Here is an 18,635-nt window from a genome sequence, read left to right on the forward strand (position 1 = left end):
TGAACAAAATGTATCTTGTGCTTGAACAACTTGTGAAACCTGAAAATAGAGAAGTCTTCATGTCTTTGGCCAGAGGGCTTTGACCAGAGTGGTGTGGTAAGAATTTCTGTTAGGAAGAAGTGTCAAGTAAATATAATACAGCATGTTTATTGCAGTGGGAGCTGGTATGAGAGTCAGTCAGTGGCCACAGCAGCATTGCTGACACTCCTGAAATCTAAAAAGGAGACCACCGATAAAGGTCATTAGCTAGGGTTAAGCAGGGTTAACCCTGACCTTTCTCCAGTCTCCAAGCAGACAGCTCTTGAGCAAATACAAAACCACAGTTATTAAAGAACTCCTAAACAAATACAATAACAAAATAGAATGAAGTGGAGTCAAAACTGCAGATCTGTTTGATTCAAAGCATAATATTTATAAATGACAGATAACTCATGGCAGCAGAGCTGGTTTTACGGACCATGTCTGTACCTAGATAGTGAAGATACAATTGAAAGCATTCTGTCTTTTGAACCACAGGGAGACATTAATTTAAATTTTTCAGAAAGAGTATTTTCATTCCTAGAGCTTGGTAAGTCCTGTGTGTTTGGTAAAGAAGAGTATTTGAAATATTCAACTTTCTGTTAGTTACAGGTGGAGCCTGAAATGCTAAAAGGCTGTTCAAAGCATCACTTAAGTCTGATCTAGTTCAGTATTAGTCTAATATTATCTCTCCCCCCTCAATGGTTTCAGGAAGATGCATAAAACCAGACCAGAGCCAATGTTTACTTTTACAGCTAATGGTTCCTCAAATCTACAAAAACTTCTAAGGAGTAGATAAAAGCAGCTGCAAAAGTGATCTAGAAATAAACATCCAGAAGAAAACATAACTGCAATCAAAGTTCCAGCTGTTCTCATCTTAATTCTTATCAGTATTCTTTTTAATCAAGCACATTTTGAAATCAAAGACTTATTTCAGCAGCTTTTGTCCATACATATACACATATATAAGTGTAAGTCCCTTGAAATATTACAGAAGTTCTGTTTCACATCAAAATAGTATACATTGTCACTGAAATTATTAATTTTCTTTTCCTCATCCCCCATGTTCTCTCTGGGCCCCTCTTTTGCATCTGGCATGTGTACTGATACTCAAGATGACAAATACTGATAACTGCAAAGCTGCAATGCTGCATACTTCCATAAGGCAAAGCTTAGCCAAAGTTAGTCATTGATTTATGTCCCATATTCTGTTCAACAGCACAAGGGTGGTTTTTTTTTTCTAATTCCATACCTTTAATCTTTACCACCTTCAACCTAGTGTGTGTCAAATTTCCATCTTATTGTTGCAGCTGTGGTTTCTTAAAACTAAAGTATGCTTCTTGAAGGTAGTAACACATTCTTAAGTTTATTCCCAGATTTAAATGCTCAGTTGTTTAAAACTGCTTGAACTCATTAAAATGTGATGGGTTTCTTTTTGCCATATTAAATGGTTGACACGGAGGTTTTAAAAAAGAAATGAGGGATGTTGAGATGACTATTTTTACTCAGCCCAATCTGTATAAAGTGTGGTAACTTAGGTAGAGATCACAAAGCCCACGGTTCTCTTTAGTGAAGAGGTTATTTACAAAATACACAAAGCAGAAAAATCTCTCGCACACATAAAAAGCGTTTCGCAGGTGTACAGATGAAAGGAAACAAACTCTGAGCTGTCTAGGCACCATATTACTTAGGATGACTTCACAACTCACAGTACGAGACAGCCCACAAAGCAGATCGATTTCAGAAGAATCTACAAGCTTACAAAAAAAGAGATGCAAAAGTGAAGTATTTTTATCATGACCTTCACTGTTTAAAGATAATACTCAGCTTCCCTGGGCTCTCCCATGAAAAATGGACCAGAGGTAAGCTACTCTAAGTATTCCTCTCTGGACTTGCAAGTGAGTGCTCCACATTACCCTCCAAACCCCTTCGACCACTGTCTGCAAAGGATTACTCTTCCTGTAGGTGAGCTGGTGAAAAGGACCGTACCTTTGCTGCAGCCACTTAGGTTCCAAGTCTGGTGCAGTAACTCAAATCTGCTTTTATCGTCTTTAAAAGCTAAGAGGTTAGTGTTTTCCACCAGAGCAGCTGAAACATGTCCCATTCCGGGAAAAGGCCAAGAAAATAGCTGAGAGCAGTAACAACTTAAACTGCTGCAAAAAATCTGCCAGAGGACATCTGTCAAAGCCCAAAGAGTTCCAGTTATGTATGATTTCATTTGATCCCAGAGGCTAAATAATGTACAGGAAAGATTTAATAATGTTATGCAGATTATGTGTGGAAATGTAAAAGGAACCGAATGCAATGCCAGTTTGAAATATCTTCATGTGCTCATAGCACTATTAATGCTGCACAGTCAGAAAACACAGCTTGAACAATAGACTATGATAATAAAATTAAAAATTGGAATTGCTAGAATATTTACTCAGGTGAGACTATTTGATTAAAAAAAGATGACTTAATATTTTTCCTCTGCCAGGAAATTATCAGTGGAGAGAGCCCCATTCCTGTTTCCACCACATCAGTTCCATTTCCATGTGAAACATTGATAGTGAAAACATGGTAACCAAGGATTGCTGCTCACAACATTTCCAAATGCCAGTGTGAAGGAGACCTCAGCTACTAGAAGAAGAGCAAAACCGAATGGCCCTCAGCCACATCTGCTTGCAAGTTTGAGTTACAGCATCTGACTGAACTAGAATTGCTAAACTACGGGTATGGACCCTGTTGCCAAGTCACTTCCAGAAACGGTAATTTCTGTCAGAGGGGTCAAGAGACAGCTGGAAGGGTGATGTGAATGGCCACCACAGAATCTGCCAAATGATATCTGTCAACTCTTCTGGTAGCGTAATGCTCCAGTGCCATGTGACAGGATTTAAATACTGGCAAAGGGGGGATTATTAAACAAGATTCTTAGCCAGGATGGCTGTGGGCTTCATCATTAAAAAAACAACATCAAAGCAGAAGCAAATGGATCCTATCTGGTAATAACCAAAAACTCCTGTGCAGACTCTCACAAAGGAAGCAAGTGTAATGTTTCCTAGATTTCTAAAGGCTGGCACTTATGGTGGTCTTTCTTTGGCTGGTGCTTTTATCGCCCTTGGGATAGCAGTTATAGTCTTAGCAGCTGAAAACTTATGCTCACCAGTTTTTCTTTCAGTGGAAGGATCTAAGCCTTTTCCTTCCAAGGTTGGGTCTTTATTTGCAGGGAGTTCCAGCAGGTTTCTTAGGCTTCTCATTTCCTTTTGCTATTTCTGCTCTCATCTGTTTTGCAAATGGCCACCATAACGTTAAGCTTATCTAATGGCCAGGCCTCTTGCTGGAAGAATGCCAGCAGCATTCTGAAAATCAGTCATCTGAAAGCATTCAGAGGAGACGGCCATCACCTTCTCCCTGAACCTCAAACATAAAACTTCTCTGATAAGCACATACTCCAATGCCATGAAATGCAAGAGGTTACACTTAAATTCAGATACCACTTAGACCAGCTTTCCTGGGTGACGCTCAAACTGAATTAATTCTGCTGAATTAATTTCACTCTACAGTTATTTTTTTTCAGTGTTTGGAAAAACATACTAGTACATACACACAGTAAAGAGTGAGTGTCCCCATGATGACTTAACTGTGAACACAGATTCCATTCCACAATTGGTTCTCCTTGTTTTGTTAATTGGGATCATTTTCTCCCTCACTGTCAGGGTATAGTCCAGGTCCACCTACTCCTGGCTTTTGACACCAGGCACGGCTATGACAGTTCCTATCAGTGAGACTTAGGGGCTTTGTCACAAGTCCTGCTCAGAAATGTAGCAAGGGCAGAACAATCATCTTTTCCTTGGTAAGGGGAATACTGCAAAAATGCAAGATTTGTTGCAGTTCTTTATGTTCAGACATACACAAAGGACAAAAAAATTCATTAATTTGCTATCAACCTCAGTGAGTTCCGGATTTTATTCAAGCAAGGGAATTCAGTAGAAGTGCTACATCTCCCATTTAGAAACTTGAGAAGAAGCCTAAAAAGCTTCCTAAGATCTGCATTAGACAGAGGACACAACATGTAGCAATAAAGATTGATGTAAAAGCTAACAAGCTTACCTTTGCAAAAAGAATACCAGGAGCTTGTCGCTATAACTTTTATTTAGTTAAAACCTGAGAAGAAAGAGCTGAGAGCAGCTCCTATACATCCTGTAGAAGAACCAACTCTGTAGGAATGGAGTCTGTGTGGAAAAATCATCCTTCATTTGGACTCCCGTTTCCCCAGAGAGAAGTAGTTGAGCCTAGCAGTTGAGAAAGATCTGCTGGCTGCTGCTGCTATGTCTCTCCGAAAGGCTGGTTCAATCAGTGCCAAGAGAGACAGACCTCCTGAGAGCCTGCTGGGAAACCAGTGTTTCCCAGCTTCCACAGATCCTGCTGCTTCATGCTGTGGTATCGGCTACTGACCACAGCGTGAAGGCTGCTGAGTCAACGGCTGACCATCAGTCAAACACTTCCCACTCTGATATACCAGGGGACAATGAAAGCAGAGGCAGGAATGCATGACAAAACTAGAGAAAGTATCATAGTCCACTAGGTAAACACCTTTATGCAAAAGAAAAAAAAAGTCTTACACTTAATACTGTTCTATTAGACTATGCTTAGCTTATTTATTTTGGGTAAGTAAGAACACATTTAGGTGGAAGCTGTATTTAAGTGACTTTTTATTAAAAAAATTAAGCTTGAAACAATAGATACATAGGTATAAAGCGGCACAGCTCTAGGGGTGACCACTAGTGACTTACACCAGTTGCAGGTCTGCCTTGGCACAGGCATTTGTTGATTAAACAAACTGTCTTAAGGCTGAGGAATCCAAATAACAGCAATAAGGTTCCCTCCAGCTTCTAACTTGCATGATAAGGTCCTGTGCTAGCCTGACTGTCAAACAAACAAAAACAAACAAACAAAAATAGAATTTCTGGAATTCATTTCATTTCTGAAGGGTGTTATTTAAAAATCAGACTGCAAGAGATTATTACCCCAAGCACACCACTTAGAACAGGCTTCCTAGAAGCAAAGCAAGCTTGAGGAAAACCTCTCAAACAATCCCCCTTACTGTAAGACACCTGTTCTCCTTAAAACAGTTCTTTTTTTTTTTTTAAGTGGAAGTCACCCCAGCTGAATTAAATTTGTTTCCCTTGGGCCTGCATTTTCTTTAGCCAACACAACAGCTGCACCATGTGGAGATGAGCCACAAGAAGTGTAACAACACATGTTTGTGATTGCTGTATCAGCTTTGGCAGATTTAAGTGCAGAGGTCTTTAGCTGCCTTCTATTAGGGAGCCAGCTTTACAATATATACAACATCTTGCAAAGTAGTAGCAATAATATATATAGTTTTATGCATTTCTTGTACATGCTGGTACAGTAAAACCAGAAAGGAACTGACTATTACTTAGAGCTATAAATATTTCGTTAAGCACAAACACTTTCTTTTGCATGCAAAAGTAGGAACAGAACAGAAAGATGGGTTAACTACAATAAAATCCCTTGAGACCCCTGTGCTAGCTGTTATCCAGACCTGCAGAGACACTCAGCCATTCAGAATGTGCAGTAACCCTGTTATTTCAAAGCTGCAGTAAATGTAATCTCTCCAAGAAATTGCTGAATTCCTGGAAAATAATGCATAATCTTGGTTCAGCATGCTTTCCTCCCATCTCATTTCAAGAACAGGTGCCAAAAACTGGTCTTGTGGATCCTAATTCAATACATTTCAGAACAGTTTAAAAGTTTGCTTTTGAGGCATTTGAGAGCTGTCCAGTATCTCACACCCATCAAAAAGAGGTACTTGTTTTTGAAAGAGCGTTTTGAAAGGTCAAATGCCAATTAAATGCCAGTAATAAAACACAGAATTGAGCATTTGTGTTTCTAATGTCTTGCTCCTATTACTTTATGTATAACTGTATATATTTGTGGGTGTTCTAACACAGTTGTGTGACTTTAATTTTCCTACGCATTTTCTCACTTAAAATCATGATACCATTGCATACTGTATGATATGCAGAGCATATTATACATTAATATTGTAATGCATTACACATGAATATTATACAGCATTGCATAAGTGTCCCTGTGACTCTGAACAGCAAATTTTCCCACTGTCTAAAATTTCAGATCCTTAGTATCTATTCCACGACAATGGAACCACTTCTACAGTGTTTATCGTTTCTGACTGCATCGTTTGTAACCAAATGAACCTATGACATATTATTAAGAGGTTATGTCAAATAAATGGTAGTGTCTAATGTGATCAGCCTCCAATTTTGACCTTTCCTCCATCCTCCTGGGAGATGAATTAGGCCATGGATGGAAACACTAGTCAACGAAAAAACCTGCTTTTATATTCACGCTCCCATGAGCAAATTAGACAGGACTCTCCTTTGAGAACTGATCCCCAAAGTAGTATATTTGAAAGAAAGACTGTTGATGTTAACAGATTTTGGATCAGGTCCTAGAAACATTCTGCCTAGTTCGAACTGCTTAGAGCTGGGAATTACTAATCTTACTGAAGGAGAAATGCAGTATACATCAAAATATGTAGTTTGGCTTTTTTTTTCCCCCGTTTCAGTTTTTCGTTGTTTTACCTGATATTCAAATTGGGACATTCATTTTAAAATTAGCTTTGAGGAATTTAAACTGCATAATTTTACTCTAGTAAGCGCAGCTTAATACCACCAGTGTAACAAATTAGATCATGGAACTATAGAAGAGCTCAAGGATGAAGCAATAAAAGTTGTGTACTGGCCAGTTCAAGGTTACACAAAAACATTAAGCTTTCTCTTGTTTAGAAGACATTGAAATGTGATATATGAACACAAAAGAAGTAATGTCTTTAAATCTTAAAACGATTAGCAGTTTTGCTCTGTAGGGATCTATGGGAGGAGATGGACTCCACCCTGAGGAAGATAAAAGATCTCCGTTTTCTCAGCTGGAAGGAGTGATTCATTTTAGGTGGAAGTGGTATGCATGTGAGATTCCTCATGTGGTAAATTAACTGTTTCCATTAAGAAAGCTCCTAGCATAAGGAATTAACTGTTTTCCTCTCTTCTGCAGAGAAAAGTATACCAAAAGTATATTTTCTTTTTGCTAAACCCAGCCAGGGTAAAAATGGGCAGTGTTGATGGCTGTTGATAAACTCTTCTTTTTGCAGTTAAAGAAATCAATTAATCTTCTGCTGGTTTTCTACTTACAACTAAGAAAACTTATTTTCAGTGGAGGAATAGTGGAAAAAGTTTAGGTCTCAAATTTAATGGGGTTCATTAGCTATCTAGATAGTAACTTGTTTTATATTTTGCTGTGTTTTTACAGCCTGACCTATGCACTCTCAGTCACTTCAAAGTTTTGTTTTCAGCAGAAAGTTCCCTTGCTCAGTAGTGACAGTAGTTTAAGCACTCATCCTAGGCAGTGGTGAGGAGGCCATAAAACTCTCCCCTATTGAACAACAGTGAACCTGATTAAGGTAGGCTTAAATCAGTGCATTGTACAAAGCCAGTTTGGTGAAATTTTATTATTTGCTGCTTTACTGTTTCTTTAGTACACCGGCTTCCGTGGGGAAGGCTTCCTGCTGCTTTTAAAAGCAGAGTGGAAATATAAGTGCAAATCTTAATCTTTTTCTTGTTTTGAATATATTTCTACTTTCCATGGGGATCTTATCTTCTAACCAGGCCCGTTACTTCACAGTCAGTCATGAAATGGCTGTTATGCCACTGGAACTTCTTTTGTGAGGTTTTAAGACTAGAATGGTATTTAGGTATTTATCTTTTTTTTTAAGTGTGACTGTACGTGTACGAGTAGCTTATTTGGACTTCAGTTATGATCTTCTGGCATGTTTTGATTGAGAAAGCTCAGAAAAAAATATGAAACTGAAATTTTGTGGTTTATGGATTTTAAATGATTTAGAATGAGTGATGTTTCCACATAAAATACTTGCTTTGTATCTATGAAGCAAGCAGGACATGCTCTTCAGAAATAATTAGGAAGGATTTTATATAAAAAAGCCTATTACTGTAGGCATTGCATGGCATTGCTTTTGTAATCATGATGTACTTTCCAGTTATGTTGGGTTCTCCTTATTTGTCATTTGTTGTTCTATATTTGTGCTTCCAACCTTGTTATATTTCTCTTCTGTGAAAGGCCCACAAGAGCAAGGAAGCTTCCCTTCTTTAGAGCTGTAAGAATGGGTCTTGTTAGCCGCTTGAAACAACTGTCCTCCCAAAATGCAAAATACCCTGTTCTTCCCTAAACATTTCTGTTGCATCTTCCTCAAACCCTCAGCTCAGGAGCTAAGGGAAGATGCAGCCTTCACAGTGGTGGACGCCTTGGGCATAAAGCTGGACATATTCAGGCAGCTGAAGTTTGTTTTGTGTAGTACTTGCTTCATCTAGTAATGATGACTCAATCATTCTTTTGTTATTGATACTAGTTTCCGTTCCTAAGGCAGGCATCAAGCTTTGCTAGTTAAATGTTATTTATTTATTCTCCAGGGTGTAAGCACACCTCTTCACAGGCGAGAGAACAGATGGTTGCCCCCAGAAAGAGGGGGACTATCTTTGTGTAGAAGAGAATCTGGAGTAACCCCGTGTATTACCACAACAAGAGTAATTGTTTTACAAACCAAAATGAGATATAGTTTTCTTTAAAGTTGATGGAATCTGTAGATCCCACGAGCACAATCAATGCAGCTGTAGTACAGACTGGAATATCCTCTGTGGTTAACTGCAAATAGCAACTCTGTATCCATGGTTTATTTTTACCACAGTGTGCTATAATAGGAAAAATAGCAAATGGTAAATCTATATATAGCCTGTTACTAAGACTGTGAGCTAGATGGCTAGTCAACAGAAAAATCCTATCCTAATTAGCAAATGTCTTTAGGTCTAGTAATAATATTTTGGATATCAAAATGATGTATGTTAGGTAGTGAGAGGAATTGCAGCAGTGCAGCTAATATTTTACTATTGCTGGTTTTTACTGATCTTTTTAATGTCAAGTAGGAATTTTGTGAATCATGTTGATTTTAATAGAGTGGAATATGGGTGGTATATCCATACCTGCATTTCCTGACTATTTATTTTCTGCATCTTTCTTTTGCTGGACTAGCAAAAAGTCAATTTCCTTTTATGTGGACATTGATTAACCATTAAGCTGTGAATAACTCGGGAAAAGAAATAAAAACCATTATTTTTTTAATTCCTAAGCTTGATTAATAGTTTTCTTTAAAAAAAATAATCAAAATTTTAGTCCAAACTTGAGAATATGCTGTTCTCTTATATCTTATTTGTAACTTTTTTTTATGACTGACAGGGTTAGGAAAGTATATAACAAATTCTTAGATAAGCCTTCAAGGTTACTTCACATTAGACATGATAGGTAGGAAAAAATACAAGCAGAAGTCAGTTTTTCTTATCTGCTGTATAAACAAGCTGGTATTTCATTCAAGGCCTTTTCCTTAACTTTCAGCATACCAGATTGCTATCAGGCAGTCACAGGGAGAGACATGCAAACATGTTGTTGTTGACTATTTGTCTACCGAATTTATGAAGCGGTTTCTAAGGAAATCAGTCTCCTGCATTCATTCTCTTTGTGCTTGCCTGCCACTCCTTGCCTTTCTCCCTTTATTTATTGATTAGCTGGCCAATATTAATCATGTTTTAATGAAAAGCTGGAGGTCTGTAATGTAAGTTCCCATTTTTACCAAACTCAGAGGTGATAAGTAAAGGAGGCAATGCCCTGTTTGTGGGCTTGCTTACATGGAAAAGTAAGGGAAACTGTCCTTAACTGCGGGGTTTGGGACATGCTGCAGACCGACCTGCAGCCTTCTCCTGCGAGCTAAGCACCAGGTGCTTATGCAGACACAGGATACTCGTTAACTCCATGGGATAATGTCGGGGTGGAATGATACAAGGGACACTGGGAGAGAGAGCACCAAGGATGCTGTGGAAGAGCTGGGGGACTACTGCAGTAAAAGGTTAGAAGCCACACAGGGAAAGGACGTAGGCTGTGAAAAGCACCACAGACAGGCTGAAGGACTAGGAGTACCTTGTTTGGAAAGCATAAGGCATTCATGACAGATACCTCTAGAGAATATATACTATTAATTCTGCTGTTTTCTAGTAGTGCTATGTATTAGTAACAATGCATGTTGTTTAAATGAGCCTGACCGAATACCTTCTGAAGTAAATGATTTTATTTGCTACCAAAGGAACCAGATAAGGTCCCCACTATAACATACATAATTTATTTGCATGATCTTTATGAATGACTTTGAAGTATATATTTGGAATTTAAATCTTACCATTAGTAATACCTGTTAGAAACTCAGACATGAGCTTCTCAAGAAATCTTTATCCTTCTAAGGTTTATGGTGAATTATATGCAACATCTTGGAATTTTTGGTTCATATATTTAGGGGTTTGGGGACTGTCGTAGTTTGTGGCTACACGGCTCCTAATACTTGTCCATGCCATCATGATTCTTGATTCCATTGCAGTATAAGTAGTTATAATATAAATTATCTGTTTATAAAATTACATTATAATATAAACTAATTATAGTACTCAAAAACTAATATGGTCTTCATCCATCCTTTGGTCTAAGGAATTGTATTTGATGTTGGTGCCAGTTCTGCAGAGAGGAGAGAGTCCTAATGCATGGTAAATTGGTAAAGTGGATTAAATACTTCAGAAGAAAAAGGGTAATTCAGTTAGTTTTCTCCTGTATTTTTAAGATTGGGCTACATGAATCTTTTTCTTACTCACCCGCCTTCCTAGCAGTGTTATATAGTTCCACTGTTGGAAGAAACCAGGTAACTACCCGTATAGATTGTCTACAAGTGCCTCATCTCCATGTTGTCTAGACACCCGCAATCTCATAGTATATTCTTGCCTCCAGAACGTCTAGACTTCCCTTGACTGGAAATCCTGAATGAGGTAGTAGAACAGAGGGAGTCTGTTTTCCCTTTCAAAGTTCCTTCTTTGCTGGCAGCTACGTACAGTATTGTAATGAATATCCAATCAGTGTTACATTTCACAACATAGATCCCAAATTCATGTTGCAGGGGAAAGGTGAGATGACATTATTTATTCCAATGTCATCAACTAAAAATGCTATTTGAAGTTACAAGAGATGAATAAAGTGAACTTGAAAAATACTATGGTATATATGTTTTCTTCTTATTGATATTTCATTTCATCATAAATGTACTTTGAAAGCATTCTGGCAGTGGAATTAGGCACAATTGAAACTTCTTTGAGAAAGGTATGGAATTAGCCCACCTTCTTTGGCACTAATTGCCTCACTATGTTAAATCCAGGTAACTTAGCTTTTTCTGTTTCAGGCATCTTGGGTTTTTTTTTCCACATTTTTCTTTCTTCAGTGGCAGAGATGGAGAGCGCTCCTCTCCCCTTTTTCCTTGATTATTGAGTGTTAAGGGTATTTTCTGGGAGTGGGGACTGTGGTATTAAATTGTACTGAAAGAAGAAAGCTCACAACTAAATCTACTGTTCTTGGACAAATTTTGTTTAGGCTTGTTTTAGTCAATTGTTAATAAAAAGGGAGGGAAGAGTGGCAGATTAGGTTGTTTAGCCTAACTCTTTCCAGAGAAAGATATATAAGTGTGAATGGGGAGAGGCAGCACTTCTTGGCTCCCTTTCTTTGTCTTGCTGTTACAACTATATGAAAAATACCTGTATTTTTTCTTGCTTTTCCTTGCTCAAATGTATAGCTTATGTTAGCTTTGGCTTGAGAAGAGGGGCTGGAAAAAAAAAAATGTCGCCTCTGAAATAGCCTGAATAAAATATTGCCTTAAAGATCTGTGTTAAAGGATGTGGAGACAGTCTGTGCATTCCAAGATTTTCACAGCCAAATAGGGATGTCAGGCTACCTTTCATTATGTGAAATGTAAATAATAATTGGTCAGTTGGTACAGCTGAATACCCTGCAAAACAAAGTTGGAGACTAACCACATGGCCTCTTCTACCTGCCTGACCTCACTTGTCCTAGAACCAGGAGATGGGAAGTCTCACAGGGTTCCTCCCCACCGCTGTCTAACGTACTCATACTACGTTACATCTGAGGCATCTACTGGCTCTTTCTCCTGTGTGTTTTTTTTTTTTTTTTTTGGTGTCTCCTATGAACAGTTGTCTATGATATGGACACATCTAGCAGTACTATTGGTGAGCCACTCTGGCTTGTGGGCTCGTACTCGAAGAGCTCTGTGTTAGTCTGTTATGCAAAAGAAGATGTTCTATTGCCTTTTTTCCATGACTCAGAAAAACAAAGAAATCCAAAAGGTCATGTGGTAGTGTGTGATTTGTTTTATGGGTTCATTTAAGATTGCCATTGTGCATTTAGCCCAACCACAGTGAGTCAACTGGATCAGATAGACTAAAGCAAAGTAGAGGACTTGCACAACAGTAGGACTTCAGTCATTCAGAATTCTCTTGCTAATGCACATCAAAGAGATGAAATTTGGCACTGAGTGAAGATTTTTCTTTTTCGGAAGGAGTGCTGTTATACATCTAAAATCAGCTTAAAATGGAACTTGGGCATTTCAGTATTTTTATAGGTCCTGTCCAACTGTTTTACCACCTTGAACTTCTATTAGTTAGCCAAAAAAACCTGCTTTCAGGAAAGGATACAGAAATGGGCTTGAACGTTTAAACTTTTCTGGCATTGACTTGGCTGGACCTACTTGGATGCTTTGTCAGTGTCTTAACTTACTACACAAATAGCAGAAAGTCAGAAACTCTAAGGTGGAGAAACTGTGGGCAACTGTCATATGGTTCTGGGTGGCTGAAAATCTTGTTTGAATAATCGTGCGAATGCTTCCTCTCGTTTTGCAGGATTACTTGTATGCTTTGGCATCACAAAGCCAAGTGCCAAGCGCCAGCGTTTTTCACCTGAAAGCTGCACTGTGACAGCTGAGCCAACTGCGGGGAGCAGCTCAGCAGCCCTGCCACTGTCGAAAACAAGAAAAGAAACCTCTTAAAACCAACTCGGAGTTGCCCAAAGAAATTGTGGCAGCCCCATCCCTCGAGGTGTTCAAGGCCAGGTTGGATGGGGCCTTGGGCAGTCTGGCCTGGTGGGAGGTGTGCCTGCCCATGGCAGGGGGGGTTGGAACTGGATCATCTTTAAGGTCCCTTGCAACCCAAACCAGTCTGAGTCTGTGACTGGCTGTGTGCTTCCCTAGGCCGCGCCCCGAGCCTGCCCTCCACGAGGGAACCCATCGCCTCAGGGAGGAGGCGGCAGCTGCGCGGTCCCGGCTCTGCCCCGCGGCAGCGACTCCCGCCCTTCGCCCCGGGTCCGTTGGCCCCGCGAAGGCGCGCAGGGCGGGTCCGCCGGCGGGACTGCGACTCCCGACGTGCTCCGCGGCGGGACTACAGCTCCCGGCGTGCCCCGCGCCCGCCTCCATGTTCTTACCCTTCTCGCCTTGGGCAGGGTTGCTCTGAGTGACTCCCGCGCCGCCCAATCGGCGCTGGCGGCGGCCGCAGCCCCCGAAAGGCGCGGCGCGGCCGGGAGCGGCGGCAGAGGGAGGGTGTGAGCCCCGTGCTGAGGGGCCGGCGAGTTCGCGCAGGAGCGTGCGAGGTGCTGAGCGGCTCCCGGGCCGCTGCCACCCACCCAGGGGCTCGGCCGGGACTCCCCCGCCCTGCGGACGGCGGGCATGGAGCAGGCGGCGCCCAGGAGGTACCGGCGCGCTGCGAGGCCTGGGGGCGCCGGGCCCGGGCCGGGGAGGGGAGTGGCGGCCGGGGTGGGGGGGGCGTGTGCCCATGCCCGTGTGTGTGTGCCCGCGCGTACGTGCCGGTGCGCCCGTGTGTGTGCGCCCTCCCTGCCTCTGCGTGTGATCTGGCTCAGTGTCCAGGTGGAGGCTAACCCTTAGGGCCTGGTTAAGTTACGGGAGAAAGGGGTTCCTGTGAAATCCGGGGAACCTCGTGGCCCAGAAGGGTCCTTCATAGGTCAGATCTTTGGAAGAAACTGACTTGAAGGAGTTTCTCTTTCCACATTAGAAAGTGCCCTTGTGTTGAGAGATGCTTGTGGGGGTGGGGGTTGCATAGTTGCAATTGCAAATCAGGGAGTGGGAAGAGGCAAAAATCATAGAATCATTAGGTTGGAAAAGACCTCTTGGATCGAGTCCAACCGTTCCTGTCTGCTGCTAAACCATGTCCCTGAGCACCTGGTCTACTCGTCCTTTAAATACCTCGAGGGATGGTGACTCCATCCCTTCCCTGGGCAGCTGTTCCAGTGCCTGATGACCCTTTCTGTGAAAAAGTTTTTCCTAATGTCCAGTCTGAACCTCCCCTGGTGCAGCTTGAGGCCATTCCCCCTTGTCCTATCACGTGTCACTTGGGAGAAGAGGCCAGTACTCCCCTCCCTACAACCTCCTTTCAGGTAGCTGTAGAGAGCAGTAAGGTCTCCCCTCAGCCTCCATTTCTTAAGGCTAAACAACTATTCCCACAGTATTTTCTGAAATATATTGTCTGTCTGGTCCTGTTAATTACTACATGTTTTTTTTTTTCTCTCCAGCATTTATCATCTGACTTATTTTTGTGTGCGTTCGTAATGATTTGAAACCACGAGCTTTTGCTTTAAATGGGACACTGACATCTTGGTGCACAAAATAATTTTGCTTTAATTGTATTGGTATATTTAAATTGGAAGTCCTTTCTTGAAGGTAGTTATATACTATGTAAAATGTAGTTGTATGGTGTACAGAATGTACTTACAGAGTTTACACTTAGCTTGCTGTCTTAGAGTTCCAAGTATTTTACTCTTGAGTCTTGTTAATTTAATGGAAAATCTAAGGACTATGCAATATAAATTGGTGGTAGAAGGTAATAAATCAGTTTTTACATTCTGCTGCAAAACATTTAAAATTCTTTAAACCAGCTTCCTGTGGTACAGCGGGTCTTGAGAAAAGTACAGTCTTGAACATATACTGGTTTTTTTTTTTCCCCCCTTCTGTGATAATACATCTCGTAGCAGAGTCTGCTACTTGAAAACTTTGACCGAGAATTGGTTCTTATTTGTTAGGCTGAGTCTTTTTAGCAGGCAATGGAAGGGGAAGGGACAGGCCTACACTCTAGTTTAAGGCTGACAGTGCTGCATGTCTCCAATAAAGGAAGTAGGATAGGCGGTAGTAGCAAGGGTTTAGGAAAACAAATGAGAATGTCTGAGGAGTAATCAATGTTACCACCACCAGTGCAAAGCTTGGAATCTGGTGATATCAAAGGGTTGAAAATAAAACTTGAAGTTAGCATAGTCTACAGTATTTTCTTTGGGAGATCTGAGATTTGCTCTAACTTGTATCAAGCTGGACGCATGTGGCCTAATTAAAAGTGAAGAGCTCTTTTAATCATTAGATTCATTCAGGAAGAACTAGCCAGATAATTAGATAACTTCTAAACTCTGCCATATTTTAATGCATTTTTTATACATTCCATGGTTTTTGATGCTTAATTCTGGAAATTTGAAAGTGAAGAGAACTTAATGCATTTGTTTCTTTATTGGAAGGAAAGATTTCAACTCTGTTTTTCATAAGATATTGCTCAAGTTTTCATAAGATTTGAATTAAATTTTTAATAAATGCACATGTATGTCCACTTTATCCATTGTATTTTCAGTTTTCTGATTGTTTGGCGTTCCCAGCTATTCTGCTAGTTCACCCCCTTTTTCTGCAAGTCCAGAAGGAGTACAGACATTTTTTCTGGCCTGAATTTTTTTAGACTGCCTTGGATGTAGTGTCTGGGGATGGATGCACCGTGTTTCCTAGGCAAAATAGGTGATAGCACTAGACTTTACTTTGGTGCCGCTGTCCACAGGAGCAGTTACTGTGCTGTGTCTGTAGTGCAAGACATTAGTGTAGACGTTGCAAGGCTTTCATCTGAATACTTCAGAGCTGCATGGATATATCCTAGAATCTCAGTATTCTTTCACAGATGTAGGGTGATTTGCTTCCATCCTTCCCCGTAAAGGAACACACAACACTGTAAGTCTGTAAAACAGCCCATCAGAAAGTAGCAGTGATGATGCCCAGGTGGCAGGCCAGGACACTGTGGTGTTTAAATGGGGATGCTGTCCAAGCCACCAGATTTTCTTGTTTGGCCTGTGTACTGCAACAGCAACAAAAGACTTCTAAGGAGGAATCCTTTCCAGAATTATTTTATTTACCATTAGAAATAATTTATAGTGGGTTTTCTGATATTATACTGAGCCATTTGTGCAGTAGTTGACACAAAGCATTTTGCACCTGAATTTCTAGCTGTATTTCAGATGTGCCTTACACTTCTTTCCCTCACTGAAAAGGACTTTCAGTCTTGAAATAGTCAGTAACAAAATTTGCCTCCGAGTCTTGTAATTTTCCCCTCATTACTATTGCATTCTTCTGTATATGTTGGCATACTGGGGCATGAGGGAAGAGATCGCATACAAGTAAAAACCCAGAGATGCAATTCTCTCAAATACATAGCTTTTAATCTAGCCCATCTGCCCACTGCTGCCAAGTAAAAGGCCTCTTCATAAGCGTGGAGTGTTTTAATTATGGTTTTCTGTTTCTTTCTTTAAACTCAGTTTAATTTTCACAGAAATATAAATTTTATGGGAAGGGAAAACCTATTTTTAAAATGGGAACTGTCTTCGAAAAATGTGGGGTTTTAATTTTTGAGTCAGTGGGTGTGTAAGGTCACATGGATGACAACTGTCAAGTTCCTCCTGGAAGTAATGGGACAGAACTGTAAGTTTGCTTGGGTTTCATTGGTAGAAAAAGGAACGTAAGTATACAGAACAGTAATGTAAACTGTCTTAAACTTGCTACTAGTTGTGTGAATGGTGTGAAGCACTGTAAATGTCTCCAGGCTTACACGTGCCACCTCTATTTCTGATGACTGCAGTGATTTATCTTACTAGCTTCTCTTTTAATATAATTGATCACAGCCGTTGTTTGTAAGTACTTCAATGTTCTTGTTTTTCTGCAAAATAAGCCACATATATTTGTGTTTCATGGAGCAGCTGTCCAATTTCCAATAACTTATGACAGTAATTGATGGAGTTCTATTCTTTAGTCCTGCTCTATTTTTCCTTTATTAGCTCTGTTGTTTTTTTTTAATGCTTGCCTCTGCAGCACATCATTAATTTATTTTGTAAAATCTGTATGTAATGAGCATAGGCCGCTAAACTCATACTTTGTTTTTTCCCCAATATGAAAAAAACCAGTCTCGTGCTTTTTCAGGTTCCAGTTCAGATTTTTCTGATCTTTATGCTAGGGTTGGTAATCTTGGGTGTTTCTCGTTGTTTCTAGATTTTTCCATATTTAATTGTGTGGAGTTTTGCTGACTAACTCAATGATATGCAAGACTCTGCTGGTGCTAAGTACAAATGTTTTCTCTCATCAACTGGATTTATAAAAGTCAAGTTCTTTGCTAGGATATGTTTTTCTTGTTTAAGATACTCGGTGTTATGCAAAAAGTCAAACCTGCTTGCAACAAGGAAATCCTGATATTTCTTGTCCCAGAATTGTAATTTAATTACTCCTCCTGCTTTCGGGAACAGCTCTTCTGGAAAACTGCTGAAACAGACCATAGTTGCTGCCTGATGATTTTTTAGAGCACGTGTGTGTGTGTGTGTGTGTGTGTAAAAGATATTTTTTCTAGTCTTTTCTTCCTTTATGGAACTTAGTGTTTTTTACAGTCAGTTGCAACTGTCATCTTCCCCCTCCATGCTTCTCATGTATTTTTCGTAAATGCTTTCTTTATTATATGCCTGTCATAGTATATCGCATGCTGTTCTGTAGGTAAAAGAGCTGGGAATTGTACTAAACTTCTAGAAATACAGTCTGAATCATTAAAGTCTTTGCATGGTTCGAAGAGCTGTCGCGTTAATACTGTCATTTGAACACCGGACCCAGCATCTGTGCTCCTACAATAGATTTGTGAAGGAGCATTAAGTATTTTGAGCAGCATATTAGGTAATGAAATTCCAGAGACTGTTACATCTTTCTTCCTTTGAACAGGTTTAGTATTTAGCTGCTTTAAATATTATTTGGTCTCATAACATGTTTGTCAGAGTTATATTATGTGGAAATTGTTTTAAAGCTACAGAATTCCTGTTTCTGTGGTCTCCAGGTTGCCTTATAAATATCCCAGGTAATCTGTTATTTGGCAGTGACACTGATTTTGATCAGTTTATGGCTGTTCGTAATTGTTTCCCTAACTCTTCTGAAGCACTCCCGATGCCTTGATGTTAATGGTGCTGCTGGATCACTTTTGGTATAGGTTGTTCTTCTTTTTTATTCACATTTTAGCAGGCGTTGTTCTTCTGATGAGCAGGTGGATGTGTTCTCTTCTTAGACAACTTTGGTTGAGGTTACTGTGTTTTTTTTTCTTTTTTTCTGCAGTTATGGAAAGTTCAGTCCCTCCACTGCTGTGGTATGTCTTCTGTTAGGCTGCTCTTCAATCAAGTGAGCGACTCAGCTTGTGGACCTGCATTTTAATTTTTGAGGCTCTGCTGTAATCATAAGCATGCTGGGCATGCTTTTTTGTTGGCGGCAAGCAGAGGATTATTGCAGTAACTTAGCCTCTAAGGCTGCAGATAACTTG

At 40.2% G+C, this 18,635-nt stretch overlaps 1 protein-coding gene across 2 annotated transcripts in view; it reads left to right on the forward strand.

Annotated features, from left to right (window-relative positions):
• The first annotated feature begins 13,500 nt into the window (after positions 1-13,500).
• Positions 13,501-18,635, forward strand: part of STK3 (serine/threonine kinase 3) — a 126,979-nt gene continuing 121,844 nt past the window's right edge. The window contains exon 1 of one of the 2 annotated variants that reach the window (XM_054058566.1): positions 13,501-13,731. In XM_054058566.1, coding sequence (XP_053914541.1) covers positions 13,709-13,731 — 23 coding nt within the window. In that variant the 5' untranslated portion in view covers positions 13,501-13,708. The remainder of the gene's footprint in view (positions 13,732-18,635) is intronic. The other variant, XM_054058565.1, reaches the window with a different exon arrangement.

This window comes from Cuculus canorus, chromosome 2 (assembly GCF_017976375.1).
Source record: "Cuculus canorus isolate bCucCan1 chromosome 2, bCucCan1.pri, whole genome shotgun sequence".
NCBI lineage: Eukaryota > Metazoa > Chordata > Aves > Cuculiformes > Cuculidae > Cuculus > Cuculus canorus.